At 38.2% G+C, this 19,407-nt stretch overlaps 1 protein-coding gene across 2 annotated transcripts in view; it reads right to left on the bottom strand.

The window, feature by feature from the left end:
- Positions 1-970: 970 nt before the first annotated feature.
- Positions 971-19,407, bottom strand: part of HMGCR (3-hydroxy-3-methylglutaryl-CoA reductase) — an 18,857-nt gene continuing 420 nt past the window's right edge. Inside the window, exons 1-20 of one of the 2 annotated variants that reach the window (XM_014965041.1) lie at positions 19,127-19,150; positions 17,380-17,575; positions 16,868-16,979; positions 16,290-16,377; positions 16,115-16,199; positions 14,961-15,066; positions 13,522-13,628; positions 13,032-13,148; positions 11,166-11,317; positions 10,041-10,285; positions 9,732-9,904; positions 9,083-9,277; positions 8,322-8,480; positions 8,020-8,177; positions 6,855-6,960; positions 5,737-5,907; positions 3,851-3,991; positions 3,579-3,737; positions 3,115-3,269; positions 971-2,954 (exon numbers count right to left, since the gene is read on the bottom strand). In XM_014965041.1, coding sequence (XP_014820527.1) covers positions 2,900-2,954; positions 3,115-3,269; positions 3,579-3,737; positions 3,851-3,991; positions 5,737-5,907; positions 6,855-6,960; positions 8,020-8,177; positions 8,322-8,480; positions 9,083-9,277; positions 9,732-9,904; positions 10,041-10,285; positions 11,166-11,317; positions 13,032-13,148; positions 13,522-13,628; positions 14,961-15,066; positions 16,115-16,199; positions 16,290-16,377; positions 16,868-16,979; positions 17,380-17,544 — 2,649 coding nt within the window. In that variant the 5' untranslated portion in view covers positions 17,545-17,575; positions 19,127-19,150 and the 3' untranslated portion in view covers positions 971-2,899. Of the gene's footprint in view, positions 2,955-3,114; positions 3,270-3,578; positions 3,738-3,850; positions 3,992-5,736; positions 5,908-6,854; positions 6,961-8,019; positions 8,178-8,321; positions 8,481-9,082; positions 9,278-9,731; positions 9,905-10,040; positions 10,286-11,165; positions 11,318-13,031; positions 13,149-13,521; positions 13,629-14,960; positions 15,067-16,114; positions 16,200-16,289; positions 16,378-16,867; positions 16,980-17,379; positions 17,576-19,126; positions 19,151-19,407 lie in introns of those variants that run through there. The other variant, XM_014965040.1, reaches the window with a different exon arrangement.

Below are 19,407 nucleotides of genomic sequence, written 5' to 3'. Positions count from 1 at the left end.
ACCATCTGCCACAGCTTTTGTCAGAGCTGCATTCACCTTATGAGCAGGGCTCACACCAAGGATCCAACAGCGCTGTGCACAGACACACCCAGAGCCTGGACACACCTTGCAAAAGCACCAGGCTCTCAGCCGAGCTCTTTTCTGGGTACAGCTGTGCCTGTGCAGGGGCCCCCACACCCCACCACCCCAGTGGTGGCCACCACAGGCTGCTGGCATCACAGCCACATTGGGCAGGAGCAGGGTTCTTCATCCCCAGGCGGTGCGAGCAGAAGCCGCTCCTCTGTCAGGAAGGAAACATCTTACTCTGGCCGAGGGAAATCAAAGTGGACAACAATCATGTAATTAAACACAGCTGCAGAACTTCCAGGTGTCACAGCTCCCAGACTTTCATGTCAGACAGCAGGGAGGGGACCCGTGTGTAGGGCAGGCAAAGTAGATTCAGCTGAACCGCTTTGCTGTTAACATCCACTATGGTATTGAAAGCTGTTATGAATTCCAAATAGTTCTTGATGTGGTACTGATGGGCTCTTACTCTTCCAGCTTAGCCTGTCTTGCACAAATATACAGTATTTTGATAAAATTACATTTTCCTAGTGAAAGCAGTATTTAAAATTCAGGTATCAAGTTAACAGACTAAAAAAAACCCTCTTTGACACTTTGGATTTGGTGGACATGTTAGAAACTGCCACAAGTACAATCAACAGCTTTCTGGAAGACAGGACAAATGCCCAAAACAGAAGGTATCGCTAATACTACAGTGGATTGGTTCTCCTCTTTGGACACTGTGTAATTCAGATTTGAGGAGAATAAATCAGTCCAGGCTTCTGCAAACCAGGCTGAGGCATCCCAGTGTCACAGGTATTTAGTACTATATGCCAGTCATACTTTCCTTAAGCCTCTTACTTTATGTTGTCTAGTAAGGTATGTCACTAAGTCATGAAGTAAGCTTAAAATATCACAATTAAGCCAATACATTTTCCATTGTTTTACTGAAACTTAAAAAGTAGTTTTGTACCAAAATGTACACAATTTAGTATTAATACAAAATGTTAATTCTGCAAGACAGAATGTCAGTTCAATCCACCAAAATCAACACTGAACCACCATTTATTGCCAGAACAGTGTTACTTTAAATAAGATCACTGAATGAACATAGAAACAAAGTAGTTCCATCTTTCCTTAAATAAAATGATAGCTATTAGCAACAATACTGCAGAAGATAAACATTCATGATATTTACGTGCTATCATAACATATCTAGCATGTAGTATGTCTTCATGCTTGCACATTAGCTTTATGAGCCCATTACAGTGATATTAATGTGTTGATGTGCTACAAAACAACCCATCATGATTTATATCAAATTTGCACATTAGAAGAGCACCTCTGCTAGTCACCCCTTTAGGGCTGCCGCTGCATTCCTGTAAGAAACCTAGTCCCATCCACTGATTCCCTCCCCCGCAAAAAAACACACAAACAGAAAAACCCAAACCAAACAAAAAAACCCCCCAACAACCCAACATCAAGCATATTAACAATTTTCCTCCTGTGATCAACTAGACAGGGCAATGCATTGAGCAATATTCCCAAAGGTGAATCAAACCAGAATACACCTGGATTTTCTGTATTACATTAAGAACACCTGAGACTGCTTCACTGGTCCAAGTACAATATTTTAATATAAACCTGCTGTTGCATTAGCATGTCATTTCACTGAATCCCCTTAATTAGTTCTTTTCATTGAAAAAAAAGAATAAGATTTCTTCTTAAAATAAATACTCCCCCCTCATAAAGAAAGTTTAAAGGAATTAAAACATAAAAAAACCTAATGTTAAAGAACAGTGTGATTTTCTGGCTTCATTTCATCTCAGCTTAAGCAGTGGATACACACCTATTCCTGGGGAATAAGTGTCAAACACTTAAAAAATAAAATAATAATTAGGAATATACAAACACACTGTACCTTAAGAGACATCTTTTGAAAGAAGTGTAAACATCTGTTCTTGACTCCTGTTGTTTGAATGCACTCCCATCAAAAAAAGTTTGAGAAACTCCATTTGCTTAAATTACTAACCTGACATGTAACTGGTTTTGGTGGAGTTACCAGTTTCAAAATAATCTTTTTTTACCTGAACAAAATAATGGAACAGTTGAGAACCCTGTTTTTCCCTCCTTCAGTAGACACTGTATTGAACAGTTCAGAACTTTATAGGTCACAAGTTTTCTGTAAAGGAGTAACTTAAGCTGTGGAGTTAGAACATTGTACGCCGCTTAGCTGATACAGCAGCAAATTAAGTACTACATAAAGACAGAGGTTTCTATAAAACTAATATGATTCAATAAAGTTGTCTTATACCCTAAGACATAAGTTTTACATGTGAACAAAATTAAAACTGGGAGTTCATGAAAAGTGATTAGGCATGCCATCACTTTAAAAAACATGCTTGTCTAACCAGAAAGTAAAGATGGCAAGGACCAGTGCATTCAAATCGAGTTTAGACCAACCATTTTTTTTTTCTTTTAAATGTACAAAGTACCTCACGTCACTTTTCAGCTTCATAGTTACCAGGAGTTTACTAGTCAAAATGATCTCAATCCGTAAAAACATTAAGACTGACCCTTTACAAAATGATGTCTAAGAGTAAGAATTCCCAAGCCATGTTCAAGACACCTGACAGGACTTCATTCATGAAGTCTGACCACACTTTCTCCAACCACTGAAGAATGGCGTAGGTATTCTCACACAAGTCCACTGATCTCTCAGTTTATCTTACACAGACATCATTGAGTTGAAGGTTACTTTCGTTCTAAACTTCACAGATTTTTGTAGGTTTTTTTCTTCCCCTGTGCACCTGGACAGTTGCCAGAACAATTCTTCATTTCAAAGCCATTTCAGTATTCATGCTGCCTTCTTAGTGCAGGTTCCTTGAAGATCTTGTAGATTTATTTTTGACCTAACAAAAAAGTTAAGATAACTACATGAGACCCTTAAATTAGATAGAACAGCAGTGTAACATTTTAACTATGTTGCAATTATTAATGTAACTATTATTGGAACGTGTACTTGGAAGAAGGGCAACACAGCAGACAGACAAAAATTTTACCATTTCTTACCTGTTGTGGATCATGTGGCTTTTGACTAGATGCCCAGCTGCAAGAGCTGCCATAAGTGACAATTCCCCTGCCATCACTGTAGCACAAACAATTTTAGCCAGCTGACGGGCATTTTCACCAGGGTTGTCTTGGCATGCACCTTGAACTCCTAACATCTGTACAGAAAAATATGCAGTATTATGCTATGAAATATAAGTAAATTTATGCTAAATTTAGTATTAAAAGCAAGTCTCTAAAAATTATATCCAATCAACTAGCTGTAAGTCTCTTTAATATTAAACATCTTATGCTTTAGAAACTAGACACATGAAAAGAATTCATTAGATAATTCTAAAATTTTCATGCCAAATCCACCAAGTCTCAAGAGGCCCCATTCCCACAACATTACTCGAACACAATATACACAATATGAAAGTGAGCTTTGATTTAAGAAGCGAAGTTGGTTTAAACTTTCTGATTTATACCTGCAAGCAGGCCTGCTGTGGGAGCAAGTTGGTGCCTCCACCAACAGTTCCTATTTCTATAGAAGGCATTGTGCAGCTGATGTACAGGTCTTCGTTGGTGGGACCAGTTCGCTCCATCAAAGTGATACAGTTAGAGCTGCCCACGTTCTGCGCAGCATCCTTCAGATCAGGAAGGAGAAACAAAACAAAAACCATTAAAAACACTCAATTACGTGTTTGGTTTAAGAACTACTGAACTAAAGAAAACTTGAATTGGTGTAAAACAAACCTACCTGACCACAGGCAATGTAGATGGCTGTCACAATGTTTGCTGCATGCGCATTGTAGCCACCTATGCTACCAGCCATCGCAGAACCCACCAAATTTTTGTTTATATTGACTTCAACTATATCTTCTGTAGTTGTCTTCAATACCTAGACAAAGTGATACACTTTTATTACACCATTCCTTGCTCAGGAGTAGACATACTCTATTTATGGTTAATAAGCCCTTGCCCCTGGTTTGCTTCCATACGGACTTTAACTCAATCGTTGTGCTAAATGCCTACTTCCGTTCTTGTTCTAAAGCAGCCCTGTCCAATGCAGGCTGCATTGTCCAAGTAACAATGGAAAAGTCAGCGGGAAGGGTTTGGACTTGCACAGAGCTTTAAGAAAAGCTCACCAGCTATCTGCTGCATTTCAAATTCTCATTTATGTTCAGAATGAAACAAACAAAATCAACTTAGCAGAAATATCCATTAATTCACCTTACACAAGAGCTACATTCCTCCCAAGTTGCTCCAGACACTAAACCCTCCCCAGTTTTGCTCTGCATTTAGCTAAACTAAGAGTTCAAATGCAAACCACTGTGCTACACTGGTAAACATTGTGCACATTTATACTACACCGACTGTATTTTGAAACCTTCAGATAAAAGTTCTATGCTGAATTTAGTATAAAAATGATCAAAGAGAACAAAAAGAGATACTGCTGTGAGCATAACTTAAGATATTCCACCCTAGCAGGAATAGGAACTGATGATAGAGATAGGCACAAAGTCCACAACACTGACAAAAATTTTAAACTTCATGTATTAGAATTCAATGTAAGCAAATGTAGTGATGTGCACGGCTGGGGAAAACAGCCCAAATTTACCTGAAAACTATACATGCTCATTACCAAAGGACTGGCTCCCCATTACTACTCTGGAATGACATCTTGGGGTCAGAGCTATAAAATCTTGAGCAGCAGAGCAAAGCTACAAGTTTTCAGCACCTCTTCCAGTACAAAACTAGGGCATCACCAAAGGTAATCAACAACAAGCGGGAGATAGTTCTCAAACAAGGTGTAGCTCTGTCATGGAATTCTGCCTGGAATACTAGTGCTAAAAGCTTACATACTTTCACAAAAGGGACGGACAAATTACTGGGAGAAAACAAACAAACAGACAAAAAAAAAATATCATCAAATACGAAAGCACCAATTAAGAAAAATTTGAACAAGTTGATGGAAGACTATGCTGAGTATGGTGTAGTAAACTCCTCCCTGCATACTGTCTCTCATGGCCAGTGCTGGTGACCAGGTGACAGGCAATGGGCTTAGTCTGACACATAGCCAGCCTTCTGGGCTCAGGCAGAAGAGAATCTAAGAGAGGCTGTTATGATGCAGGACAAGTCTGCCAAGGGCTAGGATGGACACTGGTTATAAAGATCACCCTTCATCATGCAAGATGCTAACGCAGCTTTGGAATCAAGTGGAGCACCTGATTATCTGTTTTTGTTGTAGTAGGAGCTATATAAACCTTGAAGAACATGCCAGGTTTGTGCAAGAGACAAGAAGTGACTGAAATGATCAAAATGACTGGGTTTAATGACAGGCAAAAACCCCATGTGTAAAAATCTGTCAAACTGTGGCAAAATTTTTCAAAGGCAAAAAAGTGAAAATCCTTCAACTAGATATGCATCATTAAATACGTGCACATTATGTCAGAATAGACAATGAAAGGAAAAAAATATCTACTGTGTCAGGAAAATTTGCTTATCCTACAGCAATGTCAGAAAATACATGCAGGAATTATCCTTACCTGGAAAACAACCTACAGTTAGTATTTGTGATATAAGATAGGCATCAGCTTGTAAAATGTATGCATTGTTTACAAATAAGTAAAGCAAAACACTTACTTCTTTAACAACCTTGGCTGGAATGACTGCTTCACAGACAACAGACTTCCCTCTTCCTTCTATCCAGTTTATAGCAGCAGGTTTTTTGTCTGTACAATAGTTACCACTAATAGCTATAACCTGGAGATCAGGAAACTCTTCATTCAACCTCGCCAGTGCTTTTTCAGTACCCTGTTAGAAGAGAAACAGGTAAAAGGATAGTATATCACTGTGGTTGCAAAATAAGCTACTCAAGGACAAGCGGAACAGCAAGAGTAGATTAAGCCTAGTCAGATCATCAGTTACAGCTGAAGAGAAGAACATAATTTCAGGAAGGAACCTGAAACAAGAAAAAAACCCCAATTAAGACTATCTTCCCACTTTGGGAATTATACGGAGAATAACTACTTCTTCCAAGTATACATGAACTATCTGGGTGATATTCAGTGTAGGTGAATGGGCATATTCTTACCATACTGAAGATACAACATGAACCAAGTCAAACACTACAGGCATGAAATTCATTCATTTTGGATGTAGGGGAAAGAGCTTCTCCACACTATGAAATCAGACAAAAGGTCTGCTGTATTTAGTGCCTGCCTATGACCAGACCCATTTATGTAATGGTTCTGATAAGACATAAATTTTGCATAGAATAGGCAATTAGTATTAATCTCAGCACAAGTCATCCCCCCAATCTATGAGTCCTGTCTCAGGTTCTTCCACATTTGCATTAAAAAAAGAAAATTAAAAAAAAAAAAAAAAGCTGCCATTCACCAGATTCCTAATCCTTTATTCAGATGGAAGTGATAAAACACAGTAACAGATTAATTACTGCTGGATAAAATCTTTGGCCAAAGCAACAGAGCAACAAGCTTAACTTCCATACTATCAAGAATACTTTCTTTAAATGATAGTTAAAATAAATACAAACGTACCGTTTTATTTCAGTGTTCTCATGCTATTCTTGTTCACATTTGAAAAGGCCAAACACTTATTATTTTATAGAACTGCAAACAGTATTATGTCTTATCTTTCTGTCTTCACATGCGAGCTAGTCACACATTAGTAGGCTATGATTTATTATTTTTAAAATAAATACACATTTATTAAAAAGATTTAAGGGAACTGGTCCTTACTTTTGAAATCATATTCATTCCCATTGCATCCCCTGTTCCAGACTGAAAACGGATATAAAGGTTACGACCAGCCAAACAGATGAGAAGTTTTTGTAGGCGGGCAAACCTGCAAGGAAATTTAGCTATTACTTACAATCCTCAAGGGAAAAGTTTAAATTAGTTTTAAGTGGAACAATGACAGTAAATCACTGCAGATAGTGCTGCTGACTACACTGCATTCTTCCTCTCTCAGCACAGGAAAAAAAACCTCACAGTGAAAAACATGCACTTAGTTCTCTCAAGTAAATACTTTACAAATGTTCACTGTAAAAGTATTCACTGCCTTTTTTTTTTTTTCTGTCTCTGAATTCATGAAATAAAACTGCTAACATATATTTAATTAATTTGTATTCCTTAAAGCATCTGAGTACAAGGTATAAATTAATAATGCAGCCTTTGGCAATTATTATGTCAGTCTTACACAAGGCAAAACCCATGCTATTTTTGGCATCAGCACAAGCTCCACAAATCAAACATAAACCAGGAAATACTGGATTTAAACAGCAGCGTGAGTTGATTCTGGCCAAAACACACACATGTCCTTGACTGACATTTGTAATATTGTAAGAAATAAAACTGATGAGGAAGTCTCTCTCTGAATCCTTCTAAGGAAAGCAGATGATCATAAGTCTTAGGAAAAACTCCGGGGCTCAAAGTAGACTTACTATAAATACTATTTTAGATTTTTTAGCGTTTCAGTTCTAGCATTAGTTTATTGTGTATTCTCTGGGACCTCAGAAATTAATTATTAACATCAGTAATACCATCTGAAAGGCTAGAATCCAAACGGTCAGTTACTTTTTGCGCAGCAACTACAAAAAATTCAAATAAGCTTTTATATTTGTTTTTAAATGCTTAGACAAAATAAATGACGTATTATGCAATGCAGATGTATTTGTTGCCAAGATACACTTGTTTACCACTTGTCACTGGAAAATGCTTATTACTAGCCTTGGTATATAGCCAGAGTGACTTTTGCTCTCTTAGATTCACACTACGTGGGATAGCCAAAATGAGTATGTAATTTCCTGTGTTGCAATACGCAGAAAAAAAACCATTAGGAGCTTTCTACCATCCATAGAAGACTCCTATCAGTAAATAACAGCGCGATGGCCATTGTACTAACCTACTTGTGCTGTCAAAAGCTTCCTTCATTATTTTAAAGCCTTCAGGGCTTTCAAGCCAAACTTTCACTTCTGCAGCCTGGCAAGCAGTGGGCAGCCTTACAACAGGTCCTCGAGTCATCCCGTCTGCCAGAATGCGGCTACGTGCTCCTCCACCAAGCTAAAAATCAAAGCAGGAGGGAAACAAAGCAAGATGAATTTTTAGTGAAGTGAATTTTAGTTTTTAGGAAGTCAAAAACATGCCTTGTATCACCCCAAATATGTTTTATAAAACAGATTTTCAGGCTTGTCAAACGATACTTACACATATTGCTCTACATCCTCTATTAGTGCTTGCTACAAGACATCCTTCAGTTGTTGCCATTGGCACCTGAAACTCTTTGTTATCCAAAAATAGTGGTCCTGCTACGCCTACAGGAATAGGCATATATCCAATCACATTTTCACAGCAAGCTCCCATAACCTTACAAAAATAATAAAAAAGGTATCATTAAGGTTACAGTTGAGTGGCACGGTACAGCGTGCCACATACTATGCCTGTGACTACAAGGCACCTTAGCAAAAAACCCCACAACCCGACCCATAAAACAACCAGTTCCCACCCTAGAAAGTTAACAGCTACAGCTATCAACAGCTAATAATGTTCAAGTCTAGTATTTGGCAGATGTATTCAATCTTATTAAGTCTTAAGCACTATTAAAAAAACCTAATACTGTTAAATGAATTTTAAACAAACTTCCATTTTAACCTGAGCTCAAGGTAGTATTATCATTCAGCCGAACTGAACGGTAATAATCATTTAGTATTAGCAGAATTCTGCATTTCAGAGATAAGGCAGCTGAATGCTTTGGTAAGAAGTATTTTTTGGGGTAAACTACAAAACTTACCCACTTCCTTAGGTTTAAAAACATCAAAAGCAATAAAAGGTAGTACCTTATGTTTACCTTTTTTTTTCCCTTCTACATCACTTTTGACCAAGCTCATTGTTAATCCATAAACATCACGTTGAGCATGTATTTGGAAAATGGTTTTACAGTGCGTTTTGCTTGTCTGTGTTTTACTTACCAAAGAATAATTATAATTCCTATAAGGAAGATATTGCAAAGATGAAGGTTCTGGGAGTTTCTTAGATAACATCTGTCTGCGAATGGACACACCTCGCTCCTGAGTTTCCATGAGGGTTTCCAGCTTGTATGCAGGAATATGTTTAGCATTAACTAAGCTGATAACCTCAGCATCAGTAAGGAATTTTGCTCCTTTCTGGAAATGTAAAGGGTAAGGAGAGAAAGCACAGATTCTCTTGGTGAAAATCCTTTTAGATGCTTCCAAATGAAAAAGAGTAACAACTTTACTTTAACATTACCAGAGTACATCTAAAAGAACTAACTCCCAATGTCAGGTTTTATAGTAGGCCATGATATGATCAAAAACTAATTACTCAGACACCCACTTACACACCTACATGATGAAGCTTCAGTGACTTGCTGTGTCACGAATGAGGAAGCTGCTTCCCCTCCGCCCCAGCCCCAACTGACTGGAGAAGTGACTTACGAAAGGGCTTTGTTTTAGTCATGATCCCCCAAGTTATTAAAATCATCTAATTTTCTGAACAACAACATTACGATCAATTAAAAGCTGAAAAATGAACTGTAAGAATTCTTAAGTCAGATGCTTCAGTAGATTTTTAAAAAAAAAACAAGTTATTTTTCCATACCTCTGCATTTCCAAGTATACGGACACATTCCTCAATAGAACGTGGTTCCTTCGGTAACTCAATTTCTTCCTCTTTTCCATTAGGAAATGAAGAAGTTTCCACGGGGTTGCAATTGCCAACTACAAATGTAGCCTTGGCTGATGACTCTGCTAATACAGGCTTTATGACTTCAGCTGCATAAAGACAAATAAAATTAACTTTGGTTTGCAAAATTCTTAAGTTTTGATTCAAAATACAACACACTAACAAGATTTCAGTATTTGTTCAAAATATTCAGGGATAGTTCAGACTATAAAATGTTAAAATTACCATTTCCATCTCTGGGAACTAAAGCTTCTTCTACTGTGTTAGATTTCTGATTGTTCTTCAGAAGTCCAGATTGCTTCCTGCAACAATTATCAGTGACCTTTTTCTGGACCACCACCTGAGATGTTATGGGATTCTTCAGTGAAAGTGTGGATTCAGTCTCTGCTTGCTCAAAAAAAATGTATTTGACAGCAAGTAGAAGGGCTAATCCAAGAGTGATCACTTGTTCAATATCCATACTGGCCATTCTAAAACAGACAAAAAATAAACACATAGTATATACAATTTATTGTTTATAACAGCATCCTGACATCCCTTTGCTTTAGAAAGGGTGATAGTTTCATCATAATTTATACAGTTACATAAGTTGCATTCAAAAGACCTTTTCTACCAGGACATTCAAATATGCTATGGTCAGAGTAGAGAAATCATTTCGTGTATTATTAACAATGTAAGAATTTTCAGATGTCATTAAATGTTTACTAAATCTTAGCTAAAACGCAGTCCCAGTAAGAGAAATGTCTCTAAAATATTAACTAACAGGTGTTAAATCAGTTTGATGTAGCTATCTCCCAACAATAAAGTAGAAAGTTTCAGTTACCATCCTCTACCAAAATGATTACTATGATGCAAGCTGAACTGCCCAGATGGGGGTAAAACCGCCTGAAACAAGTAGTTCTGAGTCTTCAGAAGTAGTATGGAACCACAGGTGCCAGTAACTTCAGTTGAGCTGAAGAAACAGCAACAATGACATGGATTTTGCACTTTCCACAGTTGTGTGTGAATGATCAGCAGCCCTGCATAAATAATTACAATGCAGTCTGTAATTACAGAAAATTTATTTTCCAGTGTGTTCTGAAAGGTGTGTGTGCTAGTAGGAAAATGAGGTGGTGTTCTGAGGCACTCAGGACAGCTGGCTCCTGATCATGTTGTTGATGACTTCAAGGAGAGTGGACAAACGGTGTTAATACTGAAATGTTTTTTATGGAATGTCATCTCTGGTTCGAAGAAATCCTACAGTGGTCAGACCTGCAAGTTTACAAGTGCTGCACCCTAGGACCATAGCTTGGCACCACTGGGGAATATCCTAATCAAGGAAACACGCTTCCGTTCTGTGAAGTCACCTACCGAGAAAGGTAGAACTGCCATAATGAAACATTAGGTTCAATTCTCTTTGGTGCATTCTCATCCAATCCCACTGCATTTTCTGCAGTACTGTTCTGAGCAGCTGGTTCTGCTATCCAACGACTGTGAGCATGAACAAGAACCAAACCCAGTGACTGTATTAAAAACACAAAATAACAAAACATTAATTTTTCAACTGTAACTAGGCATCCAGCCTACTAATATTAAACGTTTTCTTATTTTATTTATTTGGGGTTTTTTTGTTTCCCATGCCTCAAAGTCTAAAGGCTGATTTTTCAGTCATAGCTTTAAACCTGTCCCACCACAGACTTCCTCTTGCTCAAGTAATAAGTGAAGCAAGCTGGGGGCGTGCCACAGGGGAAAGAATGAGAGAATTCGTACACATGAAAACGCCCTGAATGTTTAGCACAGAAACGGCATACACAGGAATACTTTAGATGTAGATACAGGGAATGTTGTTCAAAATTACTGCTGTAAACTAGAATAATGGGATGCAGAATACAAGTCAACAGAAAACCCCACTGCATCCTGGGCTGCATCAAAAGCAGCTTGGCCAGGAGGTTGAGCGAGGTGGTTCTGCCCCTCTGCTCTTGTGAGACCCCACCGGGAATATTGCGTCCAGCTCTGGGGCCCTCAGCACAGGAAAGACATGGATCCATTGGAGTGGGTCAAGAGGAGGGCTACCAAGATGATCAGAGCGATGGAGCACCTCTCGTGTGAGGAAAGGCTAAGAGAGTTGGGGTTGTTCAGCCTGGAGAAGAGAAGGCTCCAGGAAGACCTTATTGCAGCCTTTCAATACTTAAAGGGGGCTTATAAGAAAATAGGGACAGGCTTTTTATTAGGGCCAGCCTACTAATATTAAACGTTTTCTTATTTTATTTATTTGGGGTTTTTTTGTTTCCCATGCCTCAAAGTCTAAAGGCTGATTTTTCAGTCATAGCTTTAAACCTGTCCCACCACAGACTTCCTCTTGCTCAAGTAATAAGTGAAGCAAGCTGGGGGCGTGCCACAGGGGAAAGAATGAGAGAATTCGTACACATGAAAACGCCCTGAATGTTTAGCACAGAAACGGCATACACAGGAATACTTTAGATGTAGATACAGGGAATGTTGTTCAAAATTACTGCTGTAAACTAGAATAATGGGATGCAGAATACAAGTCAACAGAAAACCCCACTGCATCCTGGGCTGCATCAAAAGCAGCTTGGCCAGGAGGTTGAGCGAGGTGGTTCTGCCCCTCTGCTCTTGTGAGACCCCACCGGGAATATTGCGTCCAGCTCTGGGGCCCTCAGCACAGGAAAGACATGGATCCATTGGAGTGGGTCAAGAGGAGGGCTACCAAGATGATCAGAGCGATGGAGCACCTCTCGTGTGAGGAAAGGCTAAGAGAGTTGGGGTTGTTCAGCCTGGAGAAGAGAAGGCTCCAGGAAGACCTTATTGCAGCCTTTCAATACTTAAAGGGGGCTTATAAGAAAATAGGGACAGGCTTTTTATTAGGGCCTGCAGGGACAGGACAAGGGGTAATGGTTTTAAACTAAAGGAAGGTAGATTCAGACTAGATACAAGGAAGAAAATTTTTATGAGGAGGATGGTGAAACGTTGGAACAGGTTGCCCAGAGAAGCTGTGGATACCCCGTCCCTGGAAGTGTTCAAGACCAGGCTGGATGGGGCTTTGAGCAACCTGGTCTGGTGGGAGGTGTCCCTGCTCACTGCAGAGGGGTGGGACAAGATTACTTTTAAAGGTCCCTTCCAACCCAAACTATTCTATGAATCTAAAACAACAGCTTGATTCATTACATCAGGACACCTTACTGATTGCATAACTACAAGTGAAAAAGAGCTACAAACCATAATCATTTTCACTCTCTGTGTTACAGGATTTGGTTTATTTTCTTCTTCTTCCAGAACACGAGCAAAATGGCTAAGCTGCCATATAGGGCGCCCTTCACGACTCTCTCGAGAAAGCTGAAAGAATAACAAAATTTAAAAATAGGTCCTCTTTAGTACGTTATTAGAAGAACCAACATGTGAGTTATCCTACAATCTACTGTTTATCCTACGTTAGACTTTAAGCAGTGGAAAACCCTGGACACCCAATAATTTACAATGCAATTTGCTTACTCTGCTTTAGATCACAACTGGAGTGTGACTCATTTACAGTGGCATTAACACGTTACTACAATCAGTTGAACCACTCTAAGTCTTCTTGCGCATTCCCTCTGTTTGCTTTGAAAGGAAGGCAAACAGGCTGCCACGTAGCTCCATGAAGGAACATATGGCCTACGAGAAGCACAGGGTCTGAACACTAAGCTTGATGTTGTCTTGAAGTTGGTCTTACCTCCAATACCAAGGACACACACGCTGGAAAGAAGGTCATGAAGACAAAGTAGTTGGCAAGAACAGACATACAGCCAAAGCAGCACATAATTTCAAGTTGCCGTACACCTACATAAAAAAGAAGGATTTTTCCATATTTGAATATGCAATGGGCTTTCTATATACTCGAAGAAGTGTTGCAAATGTAAGAAAGGAACCATTAAACCCAACACTGACAGATTATAGATGGAACTGTCTAGATTAATGAAAAAAAAAAAAAGCATGTTAAGCCTAGTCATTGTGTATTAGCTTATTCTAAGCATAATATGTATTTATAGAAAACTTTTAAAGTATACTTCTAAATAAATACAAATAATTACAGTTCACCAAGATTTTAAAGCTTCACACTAAAAGCCTGAGGCTCCTCACTTAACTAAGCAAATTACAATTACCTAATATTATGTATTGAAATCTCTTCTGAAAGATGGCCAGTTAAGCACTCAGGCAACAAGAAACAGCATATACCCCACCTACTTTTTCACAAGCCTGGTGTCCAGAGAAAGTCAATTAGCCCCATCACATATGCATTACAGAACTCCCTTAGTAAAGATGAAAGAGCTAACAATACAATTAAAAGAAAAACAACAAAACAAAAACCAACTATATGCCACACCAAAATGAGGTGGTTTTTCCTAGATATAAACAGGAAAACAGCTTAATGCATGTCACCCCAAAAAGGTCCAAAAAAAATTGAAAAGGAAGTGCTTTGAAAGATGCCTTTAAGGTATGCAAGATAGTTTAACTCCGCCCCCTTCCCCCCCAAACAGACAAAACCAAACATACAAACAATAACCCACTTTAGTCTTAACTATGGAACTTCGATTTATTTTATAAAGAAATTAGTTATTTGCATGTGGAAATCCTTTGCTTATTATATTTAACTGCACTTTTTAAAGTGCAGTTGCTATTGCACACAGGGCAAAAAAGATGGGGTGGGGAAAAAATGTAAGAGGTTGGTTATTTTCCTGGAGTGATTTTTAGAAATACTTATTTTTTGCAAGAATATGAAATAGGTGTGCATGCACAGAAAGTGTAACTCATTTTTATGAATGCACAAGAGAAAATCTTAGCAGCTACTCTAAGATGCAAGAATGATGGGAATGAGAGACCTAATTTTATTAAAGCAGCTGCACACAAGTCTATTCCTACTGCATATTGCTCAAGGAAGGCTGCTATCTGTATTTCAAACTTCTCTTCAACATGCATATATTATTCACATCTTCAGAAAACTAGTTACATATGGTAATCAGGAACGTAAACAAATAGCTAAATAAATACATTAAGTCACTCCAGTTCCATAGGTAACACCTATTATTTGAAATTCTCAATATCCAAACTTCTTTCAAATGTATTTTTTTTTTAAACTAGGAAGATTTAGACCGTTTAGACTATATCGCTCACCTGACATAGTACCCACACCAATCACAAGACACTCCACAAGTGCATCCAGTGTAAACGTAGGGCCTAAAATTGCCATTCCACGTGAAATATTTTCTCTTACTTCATCCTAAAAATAAAAATTTCTGTGCATTAACAAAAGACAAAAATCAAGCTATGGTACCACGTGACATGGTTAGTACCTGATTAGCAAACTGTGTAGTATTGTGGTGATAAGGCCTTATAAAACGTACATTGATAATGAACTATTATGAAGGAATACATTATTTAGTTCCTTTACTTCCCATAAGTTATTACATGGGGACAGTCTGTGTTTACACAAGATTATTTGATTTTGATTAACTTCTCTACCTTTGGCTCATTAAAATATAATATACAATATTTTTGTAACAATTAGTGTGTTCCAATTTCCTCACGCAGTACTTTGTAGGTATAAATTGAATTCACTAAATATGCTTTTATTTCAGAACTTAGAATATTAGGAAAAAACCCTTACAATGTATGATGTGCAAAATGTCCTGTCGATCCTCCCTTTTGTGCTGTTAATTGCATTACAGCATGAATGTTTCTGACTACACATCTTTTATGTTTGTTCTGCTAAAATTTTGTCCAGAAATATTTTTTTTCAGCATCATAACATTAGATGTTTCTTTATATACTATTCCTGAGCCCTATAGATTAACTTTTTTCTATCAGTAACTGTTTTAGGGAAGACTTCGGTCTTGGAACTCTAGCATCCTTAATATAGCTAAAAGGATTGCTGGTTTAAAGTTCTGAATCTATAAAGTACTCACACATAAAATTAACTTCGCTCACATGACTGCGCACACTAGTTTCACAGTGTTATTATTCACTTGAACACTGATCTGGATTGAAGACAAGTGAACACAGAATCAGGATAAAATCTGATCCTTTTTATATATCACCAATACAGTATTCACCTGTATGTCTCATCACTTAGATAATTCACAGAAAGGTTTGGGTTGGAAGGGACCTTAAAGACCATCTAGTTCAAACCCCCCTGCCATGGGATGATGCTAATCTTTGAACATTAAATTCAAAAGCTTCATTGCAAAAAAAAAACCAACCAAAACAAACAAACAACAACAACAAAAAAAACCCAAAACCCCAAAAAATCAAAACCCAACCCCTCCTACCTGTGAGTTGGAACTGAGTGCAAATTTGGCTAATGCACTTGCTCTTGACAGATCAATCAGAAGCAGGAAGAATGGTAAAGCTTCACTGAAAAAGAGAGGCATATGTTAGAATCCAAGGTTTACTGTAGAGAAAAAAATTCAGGCAAGAAATCCAGAATAACAATTCATTACTTACTTTAAACCCGTCAGTTCTTTATCCAAGAAGTGAATTACCACTGTGCTAAAAACAAAACTTGAGAAGATTGTGAAGAGACCAGCAATACCTTTAAAAAAAAAAAAAAGAGAGAATTGAAAAACTCTACTTTTAGATCAGTTCTGAAGCAAACAAACGACAATTTTCATATCTCAGTGCTCATTAAGAGCAGTTGAGATATAAACTGAAGTAAATGCTATTTTTATACAGATATTTAAACCTAAAATTTGTATTTCATTCACAGTAAAACTCTAAGAAATAAAAACCATAAATCTTATCATTCATTATCAGCAAAAATGAAAACTGGCATAAACAGCTCTATATTTCAAGTGTTTCACACAATAAACAATTACTTCAAGAATTACATTTCCAATGTTTATATAATCCTACACAATCTCTCTTAAAAAAACCTGCACTTTGAGCTATGCAGAATATTTATTCTGCTATTCAGCAAACAATTAAAATAACCCTGTTCTGTATATAAGTATTAACTTTCTAGTATTTATTAACAATTTACATTAAAAAAACCCACACAGAAATACAGAAATCAGGTACAGTACCTAAGATGTATTTTGACCCAAGCTGCCTTAAATTCTGAAACTGGAAATATATATAAAGGATTGCTATACAGCGCGTGATTGTCAGGATGATGATGTCACTGCTGAGAACATCCTGTTTGAAATACAACATGATTTAGTTAGTTTTTACATTAAGCATTAACTTGTTACATTCCAGTAATAAAAAAATCTACTGTGAAGCTGCACTAAAAATGAAGTTTCAGAATAAAATAAGTATCACTGCTAGTCTGTCTTAAAAAATCAAAACATTACATAAAATATTAATATAAAATCTTTAATACTGTGCAACTGGAAGTTAGATTTAATGAAAACTTTCTGTAGCACATCACTGCTTGTATAGGCCTTTAATATCCATAAATGGGAAACGAAAACAACTAAAGGAGTTTCTGCATAGCTACTTTACTGTTAATACATCTCATCCTGACCTTACTCTACAGAAAACCCTGGATCTACTGATGAACACTTAGTATTATAACATGAATTTAAATCCTTACTTCTTCAAGTTTGGGGCACTCATAATTCCAGCCACAAATCTTATCATTCCCAGTGAACATCTTCATGGACATCATACAGATGGTGAGAGTCACTGTTCCCACAATGACTTCCCATGGATGAGAGGCGACAAAAAGGCCATGCATTCGAAAGAGCCTGGACAACATTTTCAAGACTGTTCTGCTATCCTTAGTAAACCTGCAACAGAAGAATATCTCATATAAGCAAGTATGAGGTTCGGGGAAAAAAGACAGAGCCTAAAAATTTCTGCAAGTCATCCCTCACGAAAAAAAACCCCAATCAGTTAAGTAACAGATCAGGAATAAACCCATCTTCACCTTTCAACCTTCCATGTAAAACATATCTATTTCTTATCTTCTGAGACATAAGATGATCTGCTCCTGCCTTCTTGATCTTTTTTTTTTTTTTAATACACATCTCCCTTGTTTCTTCAATGTCTCCTCCACTCTCACATCTCTTAGTATCTTCCTATCACACAATGTTGATACCACTTTGACTTCAACTTCTTAGTTTTCCCACCTATGTAAACACTCACTAAATTCTGTTTCTTCTTTCTACTCACTCTTCCTATAAAAATATTAATTTTATTTTAACTATGTAAACGCCATCTAACCATGGCTGGTAATGTTCAGTTTCAAGCGCAAGAATTGCAATGTCATCTTCCTCTTACTATGTCTTCTCTACTTTCTGCTCAATCTATTTCAGTGACTGCAGTTAATCACATTCAAAACGGCTCTTTCTTCACCACAAACACAAGTCCTTCTCACATATAGCACGTGAGGACTGTGACAGTCCTCTTATGCCCATAACTAATTCCCAGGTTACTGATGCATTTCATCATCCCCTTTGTTTCCAACAGATAACAAACATTTGGCGGAAAATCTCACACCTCTCCTCTCTTTCACGTAACTGCAACATTTATCCTTTGCTTTTCCCCAGGTAACATAATCAACACAATGTTTTGTAAATTTATGCTCTTGTAAAACTGTTTCAAGCTGTTCCAAACTTTTCCTCAGCAGGATGGAACGTATCTTTTAATCAGGAAAACTAAGGAAAAGGCATAGCAATGTCCTACGAAAACACAAATACTTTTGAACACCACACAGTTTCAAGAAAATCAAAATTAGCACCTACTACATGACCGTATACAGTCCTAAACAGTAATACAGCTCCTAAAATTCTGACAGTTGATTTGGTTACCTAGGCAATTAACGAATTATTAGAGCGACAAAAATTTCAAAATCTTTCTTCAGATGTTTCACATTTCTAAGCAAAACTATTAAATGTAAACTGGCATCACAAAAATAAATTAAGGGAAAACGCATTTATTTGATTATAAAAATAATTATCCACAATATCTATTTTTAATTAACTGCTGCTATGAAATACAGGCTGCCTCATTTGCTGATCTTGGGGTCAACCGTGCAGCAGGAACTCCTAACCTAGAAGGACTCTTTAAAGCCTTCACGTTCATTTAACCTGCCTGAAGCGCACCTTGCTTTTTGGCTATGCAGCTGACATTTCTAGAATATACTGACAAAGGTTTCATGCTGATTCTGCACTATGGAATGCTGTAAAAAAAAATAAATAAATTTAAAAAATAATTGAAAGCATATGATCAGCCCGAATTTCAGCGCAAACCTCCCACCTCTTGCTGGCTGACTCAGCAAGCGCTATCCGGGAACCGAGGGGCAAAAGCAGCCGAGGGGGAACCTGCGGAGAGCTCACCTGGGAAGCGCACGGCGCCGCACGGGCCCCGTCACACCGCCGGGCCGCGCCCCGCGCCTTCACAACGGGAAACCGCCCCCACCGGACCCACCGCCGCAACCCTTCACGCCCCACAGAGAGGCGGGGGCCGCAGCCCTCCGGCGTGACGGAGGCAAGGCTGCCCCGCAGCCCGCTCGGGCTGGCCCAGTTTCTCCCCGCGGCCGCAAGGGCCCCCGCGCGTTGCGGGGCGGGGACGGCGAGGCCGGCGCGCTGCGGCCGGCAGGTGAGGCGGGCGGCTCCGC

This window comes from Calidris pugnax, unplaced genomic scaffold (genome assembly GCF_001431845.1).
Source record: "Calidris pugnax isolate Ruff unplaced genomic scaffold, ASM143184v1 scaffold273, whole genome shotgun sequence".
NCBI lineage: Eukaryota > Metazoa > Chordata > Aves > Charadriiformes > Scolopacidae > Calidris > Calidris pugnax.
The sequence above is the reverse complement of the archived record's forward strand: the minus strand, read 5'-3'. Positions and strand labels throughout refer to the sequence as shown.